The sequence below is a fragment of the Schistocerca americana genome, chromosome X (genome assembly GCF_021461395.2).
Source record: "Schistocerca americana isolate TAMUIC-IGC-003095 chromosome X, iqSchAmer2.1, whole genome shotgun sequence".
Classification (NCBI taxonomy): domain Eukaryota; kingdom Metazoa; phylum Arthropoda; class Insecta; order Orthoptera; family Acrididae; genus Schistocerca; species Schistocerca americana.
Genome location: NC_060130.1, coordinates 861,692,085 through 861,713,235, shown reverse-complemented (window position 1 = coordinate 861,713,235; position 21,151 = coordinate 861,692,085). Strand labels below are relative to the sequence as shown.

The 21,151-nt window shown below is 40.8% G+C and overlaps 1 protein-coding gene across 1 annotated transcript; it reads right to left on the bottom strand.

The window, feature by feature from the left end:
• Window positions 1-9,552: 9,552 nt before the first annotated feature.
• On the bottom strand, window positions 9,553-19,978 carry LOC124556357 (toll-like receptor Tollo). The gene is made up of 2 exons (XM_047130324.1): window positions 19,812-19,978; window positions 9,553-14,216 (listed from the first exon to the last, which is right to left on the bottom strand). The coding sequence occupies exons 1-2, from the start codon at window positions 19,976-19,978 to the stop codon at window positions 10,271-10,273; spliced, it is 4,113 nt and encodes a 1,370-aa protein (XP_046986280.1). The 3' UTR covers window positions 9,553-10,270.
• Window positions 19,979-21,151: the final 1,173 nt, after the last annotated feature.

Sequence of the window (21,151 nt, the reverse complement as noted above, 5' to 3'; positions counted from 1 at the left end):
AATCATAGCTATTTCCGTATTATTCCTTAATAACTGAGTAGGTTTTGAAGCAGAGAGTTTTAAATAATGCTGAGCCATCCCACTTCTAATATGAAGCATCACGAGCATAAAAATGCAGCACGACGTCGTAACGTGAATTTTTCATTCTGGGTATGTACTAATTTTTCCACTAACTTCTTAGATGTCTACAAGTACCCAGGGAATTTTGTTAAGGGAAAACGATACCCAAATTAGAATAAAGTATCAGCTGAAAACCCATGCTCCTCTCGCTCCCTAGTCACGATAGTTAGCCTAAGTCTTTGTCATGCTTTTCTTGTTACGTGGATACACATATAACTTTCCTTATTCGACTTAAAGCTTAGCTGTCTTGATGGTTTTCCTTTGTTTTTAGTAATGTCGTGGGTTTGTGAAGATCCTAATTGTCGTAAACAGCTATGACATTCTTCGTGTTTAAAGTTGGAAACTCTCTGGTTTCGAAATATGTTCTGAATACATTCATTATAAACAACATTATTATGATTTGTAAATATTACTGTAGATATCAGAGATGTGGATTTTTGCCGCAAGGCCTATAGATAAAAATAGTTCAGACTGGAATCAACCAGTGCAGCTCTTTGACGTAACCTCAGTTTACAGCAGAGCCGACTGATAGTCTGAACATTTACACACTATGACACCCCTGCCGTGGTACAACGAATGTATCTATGGAATTTGTAGCAGCTATATTTCGCAAGTTTTTACAGATATTTACTTGTCTATTGAAATCGAGGGAAAGTGATGCTTAGTCTTTACACATGATTTAGGTATTCTCAACCATACAGAACCTGCATACTACATAATACACAACTTACTTCCATCACACGACAAATTTGCAAAATTTCCGTCACACATGATAGTTTGTAAAACTCCTGTACTAAGAAATGTTATCGGTAGGTCTATACTAATTTAGTTAGAAACATAGTGCTACTGTCCTGTAAACACAACACACTAAAGGGCGAAAAGGAATTGTCTGGAACGTATTGCACCATGTCGCAACTACAACCACTAGCACTGACGAAAAGAAGTATAATTTGAGATACACTTTTCTGAACATTTCTTATGAATATTAGTGACAGTCGAAGTAAGTGATCGGAAATTTTCAGGCGAAGGGAAGAAAGCACTAGCACAAGAAGTATAATTCAGAAAAAAAATTAAACCCTTGGGCTGATTTCACTTCCAACGAACGAATAGTGACACTGTTCTGTCATATCAAAATCTCGAGGAGGAATTTACCCAAAACAGGTTGGTGACACAATTTAAACTTTGTCATCTAGTTTCAATAAGCGATCGATCAGAACCATCGAAATGGAATTTATAATAGTGTTACTTGAACGATACATTTCACCCTCAGTTACTTTACGTTCGATTTCTTCGGATGTAATTAGTTTTGTTTTACTTGTAATGCAAAAACAGACCAACAGACTGACAGATCTGAAAACGAACAAAATTGTTTTCGAGATTTATTGGTAATTAATGGAAGTTACGTGCGTGCTCGCGGAGAAGTTATGTATAAGGTTCGGCGTAAAGTTGCAGGTATGCAACTTAGCCGTTAATTGAATCGATATCTCTCAGAGATGATAATCTCAGGTGTTATTTTAAGCCGTTTGCAGTAGCCGTGTATTTCTACTATGATCTTTACCTTCGATACACATTTGATGTACAGAATATGAGTATCAGAGTAAAACTCACTTTCGCTGAAAACTGCAAGTGACCCAGCCCCCTAACCGCAATGTTACGGGGAATTTGGTCAGTCGGTTTACTTCATGTGGATGCTAACGTTGACAGAGACTCATTTAACATGAGCTTAGAAGGTATTAACCGTTGGCACGATGGACTAATCGTGTGAGCTATGATCTAGGAAAATCTTCGAAAACGTGAAGGAGGATGGTCGGGTTCGATTTAATTCCTGCGTCCTCTACTATTATGTTTAGTCCTGCGCGTAATGTCGTCAGCGAATCGATGATTGAACACAAATATCTAACAGTCCGCGGAAACAAAATCGGCATATCTGTTTTCAAACAATAAGTTTTGAATGTTCGGTTGTGAAAGTAAGACTATAAATCTCACAGGGCTAGATTTAAACTGAGTTAGTCGTAGAGTTATTTTCTGATATTAAACATGATTGCTACCTCTGGCAATGACAGCTGTATGTGCGATATGTCGGCCTGTATCGTCCTTCGGATTCCAGATTAAACTCTACGTCCGTCCCTAACTGACTTAGCTGATTCATAATTAAGAAAGAGTAAATGGTCTAGCACTGTCATTTTCCATATTTCTTAAAGTAAGGAGGTAGTCAAACAATCTTCCTTTTTGTCTCTTAGGTTTCTTGGTGTGGTCAGGCACTGTGTGCACATGTACAGGGGAAACTCAAAAATAAGTGAAACTTTCCAAACATAACTGTGTACGTATTTGTCATAGTGTCATGAATCTGTACACACTTTTTTCTGAAAAATGCCAGCGAACTAAGTTTTTATATAAGGCCATTTACGCACTCAGTAAAACTCGTGTATATTATTATACGAGCCTTTCACCAGTAACGATATAAGAAATTCATTATACGTGCTACTGTTAAGAAGAATATTCATTTACGAAATGTATTCTTAGCTATCAGGTGACGTTGATGGTGCTCAAATAGGATACTTATTAAACTCTTTTCATTTTAAAAAAAATACGTGATACATTAGCTTAAAGATTAAACTGAACTTGTTGGAAGACTAGTATGATAACGATGTGTGTACTGCATATGTTTATTAAATCATTTGGTACTCAACTGAAATTGCATTTCATTCCCGAAATATGAATCTGCGCTACATCAGATAAATAACTCCCGAAAAGAGTATTTGTTCTGTTATCTGCGAAGTAAGGACCTCATATAAAAGGTAAAATACTATTAGTATTTTTACTTAAACGAGTTGTATTTCTGTGTGAACAGCTCGATTACAGTTATGTGTGGCGTAACCATTTTAACTGATTTAGGGGAAGTTTTATCTCCATTCTGTAGCGGAAGAGCTCAGAAAATTGTAATAGATTATTGGTGCATCGGTATCACTGAAGAGAGACAGTGCACCCAAGGAGTACATTACCGTATCCGATTCCACTTGAACTAGGTATATTGTGGATGGATCAGTGCAGAAGGTGTGGTAAGAAATCCGATTTCGCTCCTTAAACGATGCGTAATACGTTTTTGTATAAGATACATGGTACTAGCCTACTAATAAAAATTCTCTCTTATATCACCATAAATTAATTATATCTCGTTAAACAATTAATAAGAAAAGTTGTAGTTTGCATTTTATTTAATTGCAACGGCCGGGAGAAAGCTGCAGTAGACGTTTCTGTTCCACAATCTGAAGTTACAAATACCACGCGCAAGTTTATGAGAAACTGTCAGTTACAGATTGTCAACATTACGTTTTCTAATTTGTTGTCTCAAGCTCCTTGCCTAAGAATCTGAAACATAGGTAATTTGTCCCTTTGTAATTTTGTAAATCTGTACATAAAGACGATTTAGGTGATGCCACAATCATACGAAGGGGTATATATTTGGCAGACGCTGTGAAATGTTGTCGGTAGAGAGAAACCGTTAAAAGATATCTATATGACGCCGTTACGTGACGCTACAAAACTCTCTCAGCAGTGTCTATCATTCTATAGATGAGGCTCTTCGTGTTGTTTGAGACGCTTAGTTCGTATATACTACTTTAGTTATTTAACGTAAAATAGAGAGAGGAGATGAAGTTTCTTCAGGTTAAAACTTAGTAAAATACACGCCGTTGCTACTAGAAAACGGTTCTCGTAAATGTTAAACGCCGAGAACAGCAAATGTGTCTTTCTTCCTTGCGTATGTACTGAATAATGATATGGCAGGATACAACAATACTCTCTTTCTCAAAATGTAAATAATAAGCTTCCGTAAGATTGTTCCAAGTTAACGCTGAGGAAATGCAACAAGGCAGAAGATGGACCGTATTTATTACAGCGAATGACCGTGATACACACTTCCATTCGGAACGTCAGTCTTAAATGTTATAAATGAATGATATGAGGACTAAAATATATCATAAAGATATAAAGACTGTCTTTGAACCAATATTTCTGCACGAAGTAAGAAAATTCCTACTTTTTAGCATACTGTTCTTCTCAGTCAGAGTTGATCTATTATTTGTTTTGCTTCGTAGTCGTCACATAAAAAGCACTTTGCAAACATAATGTTCAAATAGATGAAAGAAAAAGATATTTTCGGTGTACTGCCACTTTTTGTCACAACAGACCCGCTCTAAAATCTCAGTTCAGAGTCGTGAACTAGCGCAAGCCATAGTGGCTTAGTCTAAATAAAACGAAACATCACAAAGGCATCAATTGGATCGCCATTAAACTTATTCTTGCCACGAATTGGCCATAAAATTTGGAACGAATACATCTTACATGAGAAACTGATCAACAGCTGAATGATTACGATTTTCTTCTTGCTGTGACGCTCACAGGTTACATCCAGTCTGTATCGAACTGTATTATGTAACTCCACTGTTAGTATTTTTCTCTAGTCCTGTCACCTTGCCACTGCCATTTCAACTTCGAATGATAATATCAAAGCATTGTACTGTGAGAAACATTACAATGAATCAATATTTAGGGACGCCAATTTCTCAACTTGTGTCAATGGTAAATGAGATAACGCTACGTTATGTCAGTCGGTTAAAACTATTAAAAATAAAATAAAATCTGCAGGAACCCACTTGGACCCTAACTTTGGTGGGAAAACAAGTCCTTAAAGGTATTATTATGTAACTTTATGTAAAAAGGGGTACACGAATACATTACATTAGTAATTTAATTTCTGTTCAAAGCACAAACTAAGATGTTAGATATAGACCAAGAAACATACAAAACAGATGCAATATTTTCATACTCATCAAAAAGTTACGCTTTACTGCACTCTTAAACTGAAGCATTGTGTAGTACGCAGTTTCATATCAGTGGTTCGAAATAGGTTCAAAAAATGTCTTTATTGATATTTAAATATCCAGAAACTAAATCTACTAATCACATCTGTTTACGCATGGGGTATCACAGCTCCTCTTTGAGGAAGCCGAGAGCTTAGAGCTGTGACATCAGTTTTGTTGTTACGGATGACGTGTAGAATCGTTGTTCTGTCGTATTTTTATTCATTCGATGCTCGGTTACCTGTGCAAAGGAGTGCTGCTCGTGCATTATATAATGAAGAGCAAGCGACTGGTAAGCAAGGCAACACTCTGAACATTTTGCGGTACTAATGGACGTCAAATGTCTGTGGTAACCATACAATATTTCTTTATTACTGCCTGCTTTCCTGAAGAAATAACAGGCAGTCAAAATTTCGGATGAGGTGGCAAGTTTTACTTCTAACGAGAGTGCAGGTGCGCGACGCTAGAGGCATCTGAACAAATCCTAGTGGCCCGAGAAATATGTTACAACCTACGGTTAAAAAATGAATGGAAAAATTAGCCTTAACTTATGCACTGCCTTTGAACCTTCAGATCATAACAACACCTCATTCTCTCAACAGATATTAGTCAGGTGTTAATCGCGGCATTATTGGAACGCGTCCAGCTCTTGAAGTACTGCGACTACATTATCCTTTGAGGTTACTAACCTCAAAACATTGAGATGCATGAAAACAATCAGGCAGTCACGTAACAGCACACAAAGAGATATTAACTGGTAAATACGCATAAAATGAACTGGTGGGGAAATAAATCTAATTCACTAATCACCATTATCGTACAAACTGGTATTCATAAAATTAACGGACGTTTTATTGTAGAAACCTTGCTAACAAACTAAACACAAACGGACTAAAGAAGAAAACTATTTCTTCACAAGTATCTTTCAATTATTGTAAGAATAGCAGTTGATAAATAGCTAGATAGACGGTAAAAAGCGAAGATATATAATCTGCATCGTATTTTGTGTTGAAATGCGTCATGACAGTGTCAGATTACATTGTTCAGTTTGCATATGAAAATGGTGATCCACTCTATACATTAGGCTTAAAAATAATGTTGAAATTCTGTTGTTAAAATCAGATGCGGCAATGACGTCGACTCATTATCATACTTTATTCAATATGAAAACGTTAAATTTTCGAGTACGGTATACAAAAACATGATACCGATGACTGGTCATCCTGACCATTACTGTACAGCAGCCGCCTGAAGTTAAACTCTCTGTTCTAAATCGGAAACGACAAAGAACAACAAATGATTAAATGTCGTAAATTTGGTGGTTGGTAGTTGCTTCACAATACATAACATCTGATACAGTTGGCCGCGATCATGGTGCTAGGATATTGTGCAATGTATTTATTTAATTTACGACATGACTTCACAAAATCACTGACTCTGATTGCGAATTTACGACTTCATCGTCACTAATCTACAAAATTATGCTGCTTCGCCTAACTCAAAAAATGACGAGAAAAGCATAACTTTCGTAGCGCCAGAGACGTCTGCGTACATTCAGTAGGCCACGTGAATGTGTTAGAAGCGATGTTTAGGAAAAATAAATGGCAAGAACTGTGCTAATTTATGCACTGCCTTCGAACATTCAAGTCGCAGTGATACAAAGCTGTGAGAGTTGAACGTCGCTCTTTCCACGGCTATTAGTCAGATGCTAATCGTGGCACTATTGGAATCCGTCCAGCTCTAAATGTATTGCGACTGAATTACCCTTTCAGGTTACTGACCCCAAATATTGGGGTGTATGGAAAAGACCTGGCGCCGGAATGGCTTGTCATACTTTCATTCTTAGGCAATATCACGTTTTTGTTATAAATGTCATTTACGTGTTTTTCACAGAACAAGAAGAAAAGACAGATTTTTCAGCTCTGGTATATGACTGTCATCAGTAACAGTCCCACTGAGAAGTGTTTTGCTTATAAACAAAGGTGTATGGTAGGTTATTAGGTACATGTTCCATTATTATTGAGAAAATTAAATATATCCTCTCCTAATATTACGTGTTAAGCGTGATGTAATCTTCGATATTGTTTGTATAAGTACGGCGTTACGAAACATTTTTTTCTTTCATGATATTAGTTTTCATAGCAACTTACAGAAAAGGAAGCAGGCACTTGTGGAAAAATAATCTTTTGAAGTGCATAATCACTGTATCTCCGGAAATAGAATATGTATGTATGATACAGACAAAAATGAAAAATATTTCCACCTGTGAGAACGATTATTTCAGAGATAAAAGGAAAACCGAATCCCAGTTCTTTGGTTGTTAACCAGTTTTATATTTTCCCGGAACTTCTTTTAAATCAAGTGCAAAAAATCATCCCTAACAAAGTAAAATTAACAACAAACGTATGCTCAGTATTCAGTTGCTGACTATATACTGTCGTGTAGATGCTGGTGCTGCATAAAAATTTTTGTTCTGCTCGTAAGTGTGAAAATACAAGTTACTTCTTGCATTGAAGTAGAAGTAACAACCATCCACTGTGGATGAGTGCTGTTTTTGCTTTTTCGTTAGTATTAATCTGTACTCTGCATACCGTCTGTTACCATCATTTCTTCAATCATAAGAAAATAAATCACCAGCTTAGTTATAATCCTTATGTTAAATGAACGTTACAGTCAGACATTAAGTGGTTATTCGTCAATGTTTTCAGATACGTAAAAACAAAGCAACTAACTTTTAACGTATTTGTTAAAATAACTGACCTTGCAAACTTGAGAACACTTGAGAAAACCTGATCAAGAATAAATATGACGTTTCCCCGAGTTTATTACGCATTCTGCTCTACATTGTAAGGAAATGTACCAGACGTGCTACATAAGGGTAAGTTATGAATAAATTGCAACACACCTGTGAACTAATGTTTTTAGTTCGGGATTAATTCACTGTTAAACTGAGTATATGGTTTCGTCGATCAGTAATAGGACTTCAACATGCGAGGAAATTCTTCTCTTCACTGTAACGATAAATTAGTTTTAAACTCCTGTAATAAGCGAAAACGTTAAGTAGATTGAAACATATGCGTTCTAATAAATCTGTAAGTGAAATATAATTAAAAATAAATTTTAGGGCTCTTGTGAACGAACAGTAATTAAAGTTGTTTGAAAAGAATCCGATAGTGTTGCGTTCGTTGCCAAAATAAGTACAATTTCTGTGTGCGTGAATTGGGAGTATTGCTCAGTCGCATTGCAATACATAAAGGGAAAAGAGTTTCTCTGGAATCTACCTACTCGATTTTTCGTATAAAAGAATAAAACAAAACTATCAGAGCGAACATTACCAGAAACGATTGACTTGTTTCTATGACGTATCCAGCAAAAAATATTTCTCACATTAAAAGAAAAACTGAAACATAAAATGCTTTTCACTGGCAAGTTTTTATTCGTAGGTAAGTTTTAACCACTACTATTAGCAACTAAATTAAAATGAGTAGACGGAGGTCCTTCAGAAAAATGAGACGAGCTCAGGTTAATAAAGGAGGAATCCTCTAATTTTTTTTCACTACTACTGTGTTGCGTGCTTGTTGTACGAAAACGACAATAGTTTTACAACATCCTACACCTATCAGAATGCACATTTTTAAGCGCAATTGTCTAAAACAGACTGTATATACTTTATGTAAGTCGTTCCCACTTGAATTCCTACCACTAATGTGGACGAGGAAGATTCTCCATTCCATTCTGCTGGAAACTCCAACGCCGGGTAGGAACAGCAACATCCGAGTCTAATGGAGTTCAACTCAAAAAACAAAAACCTTTGGCTGCATATTCTCTTCAGAAATGTCAGCAATGTTACTATTAGAAATAATGTGAAAGTTGTTAAGAACTTTTATTATGGAAAACACTTTTGCCAGCTAAGCAAGATGATTTCATTTGTGGAGAAACACTTCATATACTATTTCGTTTCTATCAAACTAAATAATGTTTTTAAATGTGGAATATTATTAGAAAGACTGTTTCATACGAGAAATTTATTATTCCCATGTACTATCAAAGATTATACATGGTACATGTTAAGAACATTAATGTTTACTTCGTCCGTTGCGCATGTATGTGCTCAAGTTATTATTTTAAATACATACATATAGACGCACATTTAATTAAAACGTAATTTCACTGTATTAAATGCGCATAACGTATGGTAGAACGTTCTGAGTGATTTGATACAGCGTAAGAAAACGTTATACGTTTTAAGCCATTATTTAAATTCTTCTGTACTTGTTCAAACACTGGATACAGATGTTTTGATAAATCGTTAATGTTAATATTTTGTAATTAAACCGTCACCTAAACCTGTTATCTGTTTCTTCAGCGGAAAACAATTTATCGAGCCGTTGATAGCCAATACGACTAAAGTGGAGAAGACAAGCTACGTTGTTCAATAAAAGCTGTAACTAAAAAGAAATGGTAGACGCTAACAAGCCTAAGAGTTTTTAGAAGAACTCATTAGAGATCATTAATAACGAATTGAATAGGATTTAATAATTGTCCACTTGAAAAAATAAACAATGAGGCATTTGTATTATCAGGGGATTTATTCAACGCATTAATCCCATATCAGCAAGCTGAAGTATGTATACGTACAAAAATCTGCATGTAATAAAATACTATAATTTAAACTGCGTTTAAGCTAACAGAGTCTTTCCGTGGACAATGTCCTTTCGCAATGCTTATAATATCTGGAAACATAGTAGAAAAGCTAGTTCATCAGCATCATCTGCTTAAACGAGAATCAAATCAGTACAAAATTATCACTGTAATCTAAATGAAACTTGGAGTAACATTACTGGAATGTTGAGTTAAACAGTAGACTGTTGTAACTTACATAGAGATGACAGGCGACCGTTGAAAGCTTGAAGTCGTATAGCACCATAATCACGAGAATTACATATCATTATATAACAGATTTATATATGTGTATACATAACAAATCACTTTAAAAAATATAATAAATTACTGATTTGGTCAACACATTCGAACCACGTTTATCCGCCACTATTTCCGTTCTCAGAAGTCGATTTTTATCTTACACTGTTGATGGGTGGGTAGCTACTTGTACCGCGTACCAATACTGTACTCGCGTTCACTCGGATGCGATCGTCTCGTCTGTACTCCGAACACGCTATCACAACCGAAAAACAGACCGCAGCGCGAGCGGCTGGCGGCTGGTTAACTAGAAAGTGCAGTCTTCTGCGGGTCGTACCGAACTATGTACACGATTGCAGTCGAGGCCGTCAGATGTGTATGGCGACGGAGCGGGCGTTGGCGTTGTTGGGCGGCGCCTGGTTGTTGTGCCGGTGCATGGCGTGCACGTGGTTGTTGGTGCCGCGCGTCGACGGCTGCGGCTGCAGAGGCACCGACGTCGTCCTCCGCCGCTGGTTGTTAGGAACGTCAGGCAGCGCGAAGCGCAGCTTCTCCCAGAAGAGCTTGTCACCCCACTGCAAGTACGTGTTCGTCTTGAGGTAGAGACGAATGTCGGGGTCGAGGTCCTTCTGAGGGACCTCCCCCAGCAGCACCACTATCAGCCGGCGGCGCCTGTCGCGCAGCACTTGGTGGTGCGCCGACTTGAACTCGAAACGGCACCACTCCGACCGGATGAAGTTGTCCGACAGCACCATGATGGTGCGCCGCGACGATTCGACTGCCTGCACTATCGTCTCCCCGATGTACGCGCCCACAGGGAAGTCTCTGTAGTGCAAGCACAACTTATACGGCGGGTCTCCGTGCTCCAGGATAGGCGCGAGTTCCTCAGCGACGAATGCCTCGTCCTTCGAGCTGTAACTGACGAAGGCGTCGAACAGTTTGTCGCGGTCCTCGTGGTCGATATCGGAATGCCTATAGAAGAGTCGGATGCCGAACCGAGAGTGGAACCACACGCGCATCTCTTGGCGGAAAATGAAGATGAGTAACACAGTCAGTACCAGCACTAACAGAACGCACAGAGCGGCCACCAGTTGCGGAATATAGTCCTGGATGGCCTGCTTCTGAATAACAGTTTTCGTTGCCGTAATATTGGCGGCTGTCGTCTCGTTAGTGTCCACCGCACCGAAACAAGGCAGCGAGCTGTTGCTGAGGATGTAGTAGCCGTCGGAGTCTGGCGCAAATCCGATGTAGTCGGCGTCGTCGGAGAAATCTTGCGTGTCATTGGCAGCACCAGACCGCCGGAAGCACTGCACCCTGCTCGCGTCCGACACTAGCGTCTCAGTCTTGAGAAGATAGTCCTTGAAGCTCTCCGCGTAATCACAGTCACACTGCCAGCTGTTGTTAGATAGCGTGAGTTCTGTCAGGGAAGCGGGCAGCGTCCACACCGCGTAGTGGCTTATCCGGTTGTTGTCTAATTTCAGAACTTTCAACTGCCGCAATGGCGAGAACGTGCTGTTTTGGATCGAAGTTATAAAGTTCCGGTGGAGATACAACTCTTTCAGGCTCTCCAGGCCATCAAATTCGTACCCTCTGAGCTCGCGCAGTCTGTTATCTTCTAGGTGAAGTAACTCCAACTCTTTCAAACCGTTGAATGTCCGATTATGGATAATTTCGACACCGGAAGCATTCAGGAACAGAATCTTCAGTCTCTTACGTCCAATGAAGGCGTGACTTCCAAGGCTCCTGAAATCGTTGCCGTCCAAGTAGAGCTGCGTGGCATCCATCGGTATTTGTTCAGGAAGCTGTCCATCGTAGCCGGAGCTAGCACAGTTAACGGCATTCGCTGTCCAGGACTGATCGTGATAACAGGTGCAATTAGTCGGACACGTCATTTTGCAGTCGCAGGCGTCGAAATCGCAGCAGTGGCAAAGGGCGAAACAGTGGAACTCATATTTGCAGAGAAACTGCTTTGGAGAGGCTTCCGTTAGCGGCATGTACGTCCGGCCACGGCTGTAGAGAAGCTTACAGTGAATACTGTGTAGATCCATCACACGAGGCTGGTTACGTGTGCCACGGTTATCCACATTTATTCTTTGCAGCCAGTCCATTGTGCAGTCACACAGATACGGATTCCCACTAATGTAGAACTCTGGTAGCGGACGAGAATTCGGCACCGTCGAAATACGAAGTGAGTTCGGATTGAGGTTGGTAATTTTGTTGCCGAAGAGATCGACGCGTGTCAAGTTAGGCTTTTTGAAGAACGTGTAGGACTGAACTTTGGTTATCAAATTGTCATTCAGATAAAGAAGTTCCACACTGTCAGGAATAGAACTGCCGGTTACTTCTGTCAATTTATTTGAACTCGCATCGAAAGTGCTAAGATGAAGTTGACTTTCAATTTCGAGATAGTTGCCGAGTTCGGTTATCTGATTAGCGTGAATGTCGAGCCACTGGAGTCCGGTCGGAATCAGAGCATAATCGAACCATTCCAGCTTATTGTCCGAAATATTTAACCAGATGAGGCGTTCCAACTTGTTGAAGAGACCGTCTATGTTTGTCAAATAGTTTCCATCGAGTCTAACAGCCTGCAGATTCTTGTTGTTGTCAAAAGCACCGGATTCGATACCATAAATTTTGTTCCTCGACAGATTCAGTATTTTGAGCGCCGACATTCTGTCGAAAGTGCCCTTAGTTATGTTTCCGATGTTATTGTCCGTCAAACGCAGGCCGTACAGGTGCTGCATATCACTGAAACTCGAATTTGCTATCTCCGATATGTGATTTTCGCCGAGGTCGAGAGTCCTGAGCATAGGAACGTCTAACAACACTGAGGGCACTGCAACAAGACTATTCCCGTTGAGATGTAAGTCCTGTAGGCTGGAGCTGTTCTTCAGAGCTGCCGGGTGGATGTTGCTGATCAAATTATTGTCGAGGGATAACAAGCTGAGGACGTACAGGCCGTTGAAAGTGTAGCTTTCGATACTGACGAGTCTGTTTCCAGATAGAAATAACGTATGGAGGTTGTACAGCGACGCGAAGGTATTTTCAGGGATGTTTTCGATAACATTTTCTTCCAGTCTGAGGATTTGCAGTGAGTAGAGATCACGGAACACGGCGGTCTCCAGCTTGGCGATGCGGTTGTGGGAGAGGTTGAGAATGACGAGGCGTACCAGGCCGGAGAACGTGGCAGAATTGACCCATTCGGCGGTGAGCTCGTTGTGCGACAGGTCGAGGACCAGCAGCTGCGACAGGTCGTTGAAGAGCCCGGGAGCGAGCACGTTGACGGAGTTGTTGCGTAGGTACACCTCCTTGATGTCTCGCGTGTCGGCGAACAGCTCCGGCGGCAGGCTGACGAGCCGGTTGTCGGCGAGGTGCAGCACCGACAGCGAAGACAGGCCCTCGAGAGCGCGGTCGGCCAGGAAAGAGATGGCGTTTCCCTGCAGGTTGAGCGTCTGCAGGCGCGACAGGCCGGAGAGCGCGGACGCGGCCAGGGCGTCCACGCTGTTGTTGGACAAGTCGAGCTCCCGCAGGTTTCCGCCGCAGCGCTCGGCCGGTCCGGGCCCGGAGGCGGCGCCCAGACCGAACTGGAACCTCGCGACGTCGCGCAGCCTGTTGCGCGTCAGGTTGAGCACCTCGAGGCTGTGCAGCGAACAGAAGACGCCGACGGGCAGGCTCCACATGTTGTTCTCGGCCAGGTCGAGGCGCTCGAGCAGGCCCAGTTCCGAGCTGAAGGCGTCGCGGTCGACGTCGAGCGTCATCGCGGCCCAGTCGGTGTTGTGCGTGCGCAGCGTCAGGTTGCGCAGCTGGCGTAGGCCGCGGAAGGCGCCCGCCGACAGGTTGCCGATCTTGCAGAACTCGATGACGAGCTCGCGCAGCTCCTGCAGCGGCCGGAAGCTGCCTGTGCTGAGCGAGCTCTGGAAGAAGAGCACGTCGGAGCACTCGAGGCGCAGGCGCACCGTGTGCTGCGGCTGGATCACGCTGAAGTTGGTGTTCTCGAGCTCGCTGTTGATGGTGCGCAGTCGGCAGTCGAGCGCCACATCCTCGCCGTCGTCCAGCACCACCCACTTGCACTCGTCGGGCGCCTGGTAGCGCAGCGCCTTGCTCAGCGACGCCGACAGCACCCCGAAGATGGTGCCGAGCAGCACGGTGAAGACGAGCGGGCTGGGCTGCATGGCGCTGGCGCTAGCTGGGCGGGCCCATGCCTGTGCGTGGCAGCGCGCTCGCCGGCACTGGCCGCACACCGCCGGCCGGCGCGCCGTGTCCTTGTGGCTTCTTGCCCCCACTCCGCGAGCTTCCGACGGCCGCCGCCAGGAACCGCTGCAGAGCCGCGGCCGGCCCAGCCGCCGCGGCCGGCCGATTATTTATTCTTTTATAATAATGAGCTCGCGCAGTGTCAGCTAATACCCGGCCTACTTAGTGCATTTCCAGAGGGAAACGAGGCGAGCGCCGCCGGCTGATGACAGAAGCCTCCGGCCCTCGCTTTGGATTCGACTGTACCGACGGCCGTCCAGTTACGAGCCGTCCCCCAACTGACGGTGCCCTCTCAGCCAAAGAGCCTCTTTCGCACCGACGCACACTCGCCGCTGCCTTCCTTCCTCTGCATTCGGCCTCGCCTTCAGTCGTTTCGACACAGAGTTCATTACCTCCTTCGGCACACGTATAGGACAACCCTCAATAACGTAAGTTACTGCTGACGGCATGCTAGTAGTATTCTCTGCCGTGTTCATCGTGACTAACGAGACGCTTGTTTTCTGAAGCATTACACTTATAAGAAATGTGGAAATTGAAAAAACTTATGCAAAGCGAATGGTATTACAATGCTTTTAATTTATGAAAAATGACACTTACTTGTGAAGGTATCGATTGACTTTTTTGAACTCCGTGCTTAATATTATATTTGATGTAATAACAGAAAATGGTTTATATCGGTAACTGGTAATGGCCACCGCTGGCCATCGTCAGAACCACAAAAGGGAGGCGAGAGTATCCATTGTACTATGTCAAGTCTACGTGTACAGGGTAAAGTAAAAAAAGTAAAGTGGAAATTATCTTTCATAACGATTGAAAGGCACATCAGTTGGCTCAGAAATGGCGCTGAGCACTATGGGACTGAACTTCTGAGGTCATCAGTCCCCTAGAACTTAGAACTGCTTAAACCTAACTAACCTAAGGACATCACACACACCCATGCCCGAGGCAGGATCCGAACCTCCGAGCGTAGTGGTCGCGCGATTCCAGACTGCAGCGCCTAGAACTGGTCGGTCACTCCGGCCGGCTATCAGTTGGCCATCAAATAATGAATTCTCAGACTAGATAAAACACAGGTCGCCAATTTTATGAGACAACAATTATGATATAAAACGATATGAAACATTTTCTTTGGTTGTATCAAAGCAAACGTTTTAATTTCATCTTACGTAAATGAGAGTTTTATGAAAACCTGCAACTGTGTCAGTGATGATTTAAATAACTGAGCCCTGCAGCGGTTAGGTCTTTTCATGCATAGTACGAAGCGTGGTGTCTGCATTAGTGTTGTTTATGATTAGAGGCAGAACAAAAAAAACGACTGCGGAGCAAGAGAACAGAGGAATACAAAATGAGATTAAGTACCAGAAACGGGTGGTGCTACTCATAAAAACGCTTAACTGGTGCAGTACTTTATTTTTTAAATAATTCTAACGGTTACTTTTATAAACCATGTCGATAATTCTTGAATAATTGGTTTGTTCGGAGTCTTCCGATTTTGTTTGTAAGAACCGTTTTCTCGCAGCTGGAAGGGACCTTAATGTTTTCCTAGTAAGAGAGTGAATAACTGAAGTTAATGAACTTTAGAATTTAAGCAGTGAGTATTCAACAGCTAAAATACGCTTATTCGCCGCTAGAGTGCATGTGGAGGAGGAAAAATGAGGGGTTAACGAACTGTCGATGACGATGTCATCAGAGAGAGGCTAGGATTACCGAAGGAAATTAGTTGTGTCCTTTTCAGAGGAGCCTGTGCTTGCCTGAAGCGATTCAGTGATACCATGGTAAACCTAAATCTGGCCGGTCGTAAGAGGGCCTCGAATGGCAGTAGTCCCGAAAACGAGTCCAGTGTCGTATCTCTGCATGTTATGTCCAACAGAGCATAGTGGCCACAGTATACTATGAAAGGAAGCCAAAGCACAAAAACGTAAAAAATAATCTGTTTCGTCTCAGTGCAGGACGGTAGGCTATTATAATGAAAAATACTTCATTTCGCATCATGAAGATCTTTCACATGCGTACAACGAAATAAGCCGTGGTAACGCTTGTCGGTAGCTGAAAAGCGTAATAGTTAAGGAAATGAAATGTGATGAAATAGATGCGGTTATCGTAGATACACAAATAAAATGAATAATTCTGAGATGAAGATTCGTACAACAATTATTTGTTAGTTTACTAAGGTTTATGTTTAGTAATTTAGTGTTGTAAAGAGTCTGTAGGACTTTAACACAGATGTGATAATTTTTCTATATTTTCCTTAAATATTATCTAATTTTGTAACTACAAAAACAATGAATTTTCTGTTATTTCGAAGTTCCGCTCATATCTGAAACAAAATATGTTTTTATATTCAGTGGGAGTTCCATAAAATGAATTTAAAAACCTTATAATTGTATGAAATAAATATTACACTGTGTTACTGCCGTTACGGCAACAGTGAGGAGAGATTAGGGAAAGTTAGGTATTTGTGTATTTGGCCAACAGTAAACCGTAACGGTAGCTGTACCAGCAACGAAATCGTTTGCAAGTGTGTAGCCCCTACAAGATGAGAATCTGGTCCATATAAGACCAAATGCGAAATTTAGGAGGCACAGTGGAAGCGACGGATGTGGGCAGATGAATTAAGCTCCATATAACATCAAGATTCTGCACCACAATAGTTTGTCACTAACCAGGTGCTCTCGTAATAAGGGGAGCTAATGGAGCATTGTCGCCGACGCTGATACCGTCGTCTTAAAGGCATCGACAATCTGTAAGGCTGTCAACTACGGCTTAGAACTTTTGTAAACCATACTGGGTGAAGATGCAGTGGTTTTCTTTTTGAATTTAAATAATAATGATGTTCGTGTAAAATTCTAGTTCTCCCATCTTGTTATTAACCTCAGTCGTTGTTATCTAGACAAGGATGCTGTACCTTTTCTCATTCCGAAGTACGTCGGTCCAAATCCGCATCCAGCCGTAAAGATTTAGGTTTTCTGTGATTTCTCTAAAATGCTGCAGGCAAATACCGGGATGGTTCCTTTGAAAGAGCACGCTGTATTTCCTTTCCCAATCATGAAAATCATTCGAGCTTATGCTCCGTCTCTAATGACCTTGATGCAGACGGGACAGTGTAGTTAATGTGTCAAAGAAGAAATATGAAACCAAATCTGTGCTAGTCTTTTTTCGTTCAAAACGTTGACGCCTCGGGGAGTCAGTCAGTTTGTGCTATTTTACAATCAGAGACGGTACATGTAATGTCAGCTTGGATGAGAGTAAAGTAACGTAAATTTAAATAAAATAACTCTGGCAAAACTAATGCTATAATTTTATGAAATGTGCATTTTATATTTATTTTGTGAAAATGCTTTCTGTTTCACTTGACGGTTCGTATTCCGGAGTTGCAACTGTTTTGAATCTTGATTGTTTTATTCACTGTAAGTATTTTCCAATTATTTAAAAATTGGATTTATGTAATTTTTGATTAGGAATCTAATGAAATCAGCCTGTGTATGTAAATATTACTGTGATGTAACGCAGTTTTGACTACAGCAGAGAAATTTTGCCATTTAACGATTTCACAAACAATTTTTTGCACGTATTTCGAAGTTAGTACACCAGGTTTTATTTTGCAAACAGTAGCTAACACTTCTAGTTACTATTTCCTTTTTTGTTGGTGACGCGCGCTACCTAATATGCTAGCACACTTTCGTACAGATTGGTTATGTAATAATTACTGTTCTAATAATCAGCTGTTTAGCGAACAGCGTCTGTCCACTTGGACTGGTGTGAGCGTATTTACGAATAATTTTATTGAGTTGCTGTAGGTTACTATAAAACTTCGCGATACCTTCTCGTCTTTGTCGTGTGTGACTGGAACCGCTTTATACCATTTATTCAAAATTTATGCTAGAAGAGAGGTATGTAACTTATTTATAGAAATAAATTGTCGAGAACTTTTTCCCACTAATCACTTACTCCCTTCGGATACGATTATTGTATATTTTCTGATTAGGCTCACGCGATTAAGGTGATGTTTGCAAAGCCGATTAGAGTGGGGACGGTTACAAGTCACCTGTGAAATACGCGTTTCAGATGCTGTCAGATTTCACGCGTATTAGAATATTTGTTACTAAGTACACTTTAGAGAACGTACTCAGTTACTGCCTATTTGCTTACTATTGGAGTTTTAAGAGTCTGCGGAGATGCCTGTGCACAAAGTAACAAATCTCAGCAAACATAATTCGTTGCACCACTTGTAATCTGGCTTCAGCGTCTGTGACATTTACTTTTTTGTCTAAGAGAAGCATATGTGGTGTTAAATGATAACATAAGGACAGTAGGTATCTTCTCTGATAAAGCAAAAGTGTTCGACTGTGGGACCATTTTTGTTGACTGAAACATTACGAAATTAGCGGAACTCTCACCAATGTATCCCGTCTTATTTAGCAAGCAGGAAGCAGACTGTTTCCCGCGAATCGACCATGTGAACGCAGTACAAATTTGAAACTGACTGGGATGTTGTAAAGAAGAGGGAAGGGATGTTGCGGTAGCGTTGTGTGCTGGATTTGTTTGTTTTTTTGTTTTTTGTTTTTTTGTTTTGTTTTTAGAGATGTCTTAATGATACGCCCGTAAACAGGACGGATGGTTTCTATCTGACTTCGAAATACAGTAGTGTCATTTTGAATGATGTGAAATCTAATGTGCATGTCTTACGAAATAGGGGAACAGATGAAATCAGTACGTCGCGGCCCGAGAACACACTGTCGCCTTAAAAAAAAAAAAAAAAAAAAAAAAAAAAAAATGGATTTGTGGATTTGTCTCGATAGCCGCTATCACAAAATAGGTACCAAACTATAGCATCCCACTTAAAAAAAACATAGTTGACCTTCATATCTCTGTCACGACCCCACCTAGCAACGTAAAACAAACGTCATATTATGGCCCCCGTTGCCTCATGCAAAATTCGTCCCACAAACTTTGCAGCTACTAAAAAATTTTCAAATGTGTGTGAATACCAAAGGGACCAAAATGCTTAGGTCATCGGTCCCTAGAATTACATACTACTTAAAGTAACTTAAACTAACTTATGCTAAGAACAACACACACAACCATGCCCTAGGGGGGACTCGAACACCTCCGGCGAGAGGGGCCGCGCAGTCCGTGACATGATGTTTCAGCTACTATGGTACTTTCGAAGTGATTCTAGATGGCAATAGTTAGTGACTCACCCTTTATACTCAGTAGCTTGTCACCTGTATAGGATTTGTGTAAATTTTGTTTTATCTGTTACTAACTTTTCTCATGCTACTTACATGTATTGACTCTTTCCGTGTTCATGATGATTTGTTCCTCAATTGGCGCTACGGAACTAGAAGCTTAAAATAAAGGACTTTCATCCGATCAGCATGTGATAAAAACCGTCTTAACTTGCTATACGCTCCTCCTAACGAATCCTACTGTTCTTCTTCGTATAGTCTTATGTTTCTTTAGAGCAAGTGTTTAGATTTGTGGAGTTCGCTTCCAGTTAGGGGACATTATTTTCAGAATTACTCAGCAAATCTGAAACTCATTTACGAAGGTACTGTCACACGTTATTCGAATGCTTCAAGAACTATGTTTTCATGATGCCGAAAAACTGTGGTTCATATTTCTGCTAAGAACAGCAGAGAAATGCCATCTTCTTCTGACCAGCGGTGCATGAGTATTTGTATCATATTTGTATCAATTTTTTTTCTAACTTCATGGACAAATTTCAGGAAGATTTTTAAGGACATTGGTTGAATGTTTCCATAAAGGAAATGAAACGTAATAGTACTTTCCGAAATGCTAAATGTTGATACCAACAAAAAGTTCATATGATATCATCTCTTATTTGATGAAAGCTGTGCCGACGATAAACGACAAGCTCTTTGATTCTCAAACGATGTGCAGTGATTTCAGTCCTTCGAATAATTCCGTTGCATTTGTGAATCATACAGGTTGATGGCTGTTCCAAAGTTCACGTTAAATTTTAGGACACGAAAAACCAACTTTCACAATATTGCACTATTACCTCTAAATAACGTAAATATTTAAATGACACGAGATGGCTTTGTAATGTGAATTTCAAACTTCTTTTCGAAAGACCTACACTTTTTGTGTAGATTGTTATAGAGGGTTAAAAATTCTTAACTCGTCAAGAACAAAGACAAAGTTCGCAATATGTACAACAGATGCAATCGCGGTTTATAAAGTCCATATTACCGAATAGTAACTACGACTGCACTGTTGATCACTGGGGGGGGGGGGGGGGGGGCAAGGGAGGGAGGGCAAGTATTTCTGACAATGTGTACGCATTGCAGAGTCCTGTTTCCTAAGAAAATTTACAATTGTTTTAAGAAAGTTCATCGTTATAAACCCAATTTTCATACTTAATATACCGGCAGCTATGGTAGCAGAATTGCGGCACTGACATCTTTCAATAGAAATATGTTCTTGAAACTGAACTGAACTTCTCACTTTTTTTATAGTTACTTTAAGTGTAAGATAACATGTTTACTGCGGCAGTACTTGAGTAACATTACAGACACCGTACCAGTTGGTCAGAAGCTTGATGAGAACATTTTCTCCTTAATAATACTAAACTCTGATTCCTCCCGTAGCAGGACACTGATCATATGTGCGTGGGGCGAGTAGCACTTCGGAATTCTAATAATAAGATGAGCCACAGCATAACACATGATTTCTCTTGAAATAAAATTGTGAAGTTGTAAAACGCGTTCTTTTGTACTCTTTAGTTACGTAAATATTGTATGTAGGAATATCACATTATGATGACCTAAGGAACGCCATAGTTTACTTCTTACAAGAGCTCCAGTTTTTATGATTTAATGTAGTTACTCGGTTTTTAGTACTGGTTCTGAAAGACAGAAGAGATGTGGAGGTAATTCATTTCGAGATTTTAAAGAGTATCTGTCATTGTACATAAACGCACTAGTTCCGCATTCTTAACTGTGAATGTGCATCAAGCGACAACAGAGTCAAACAGT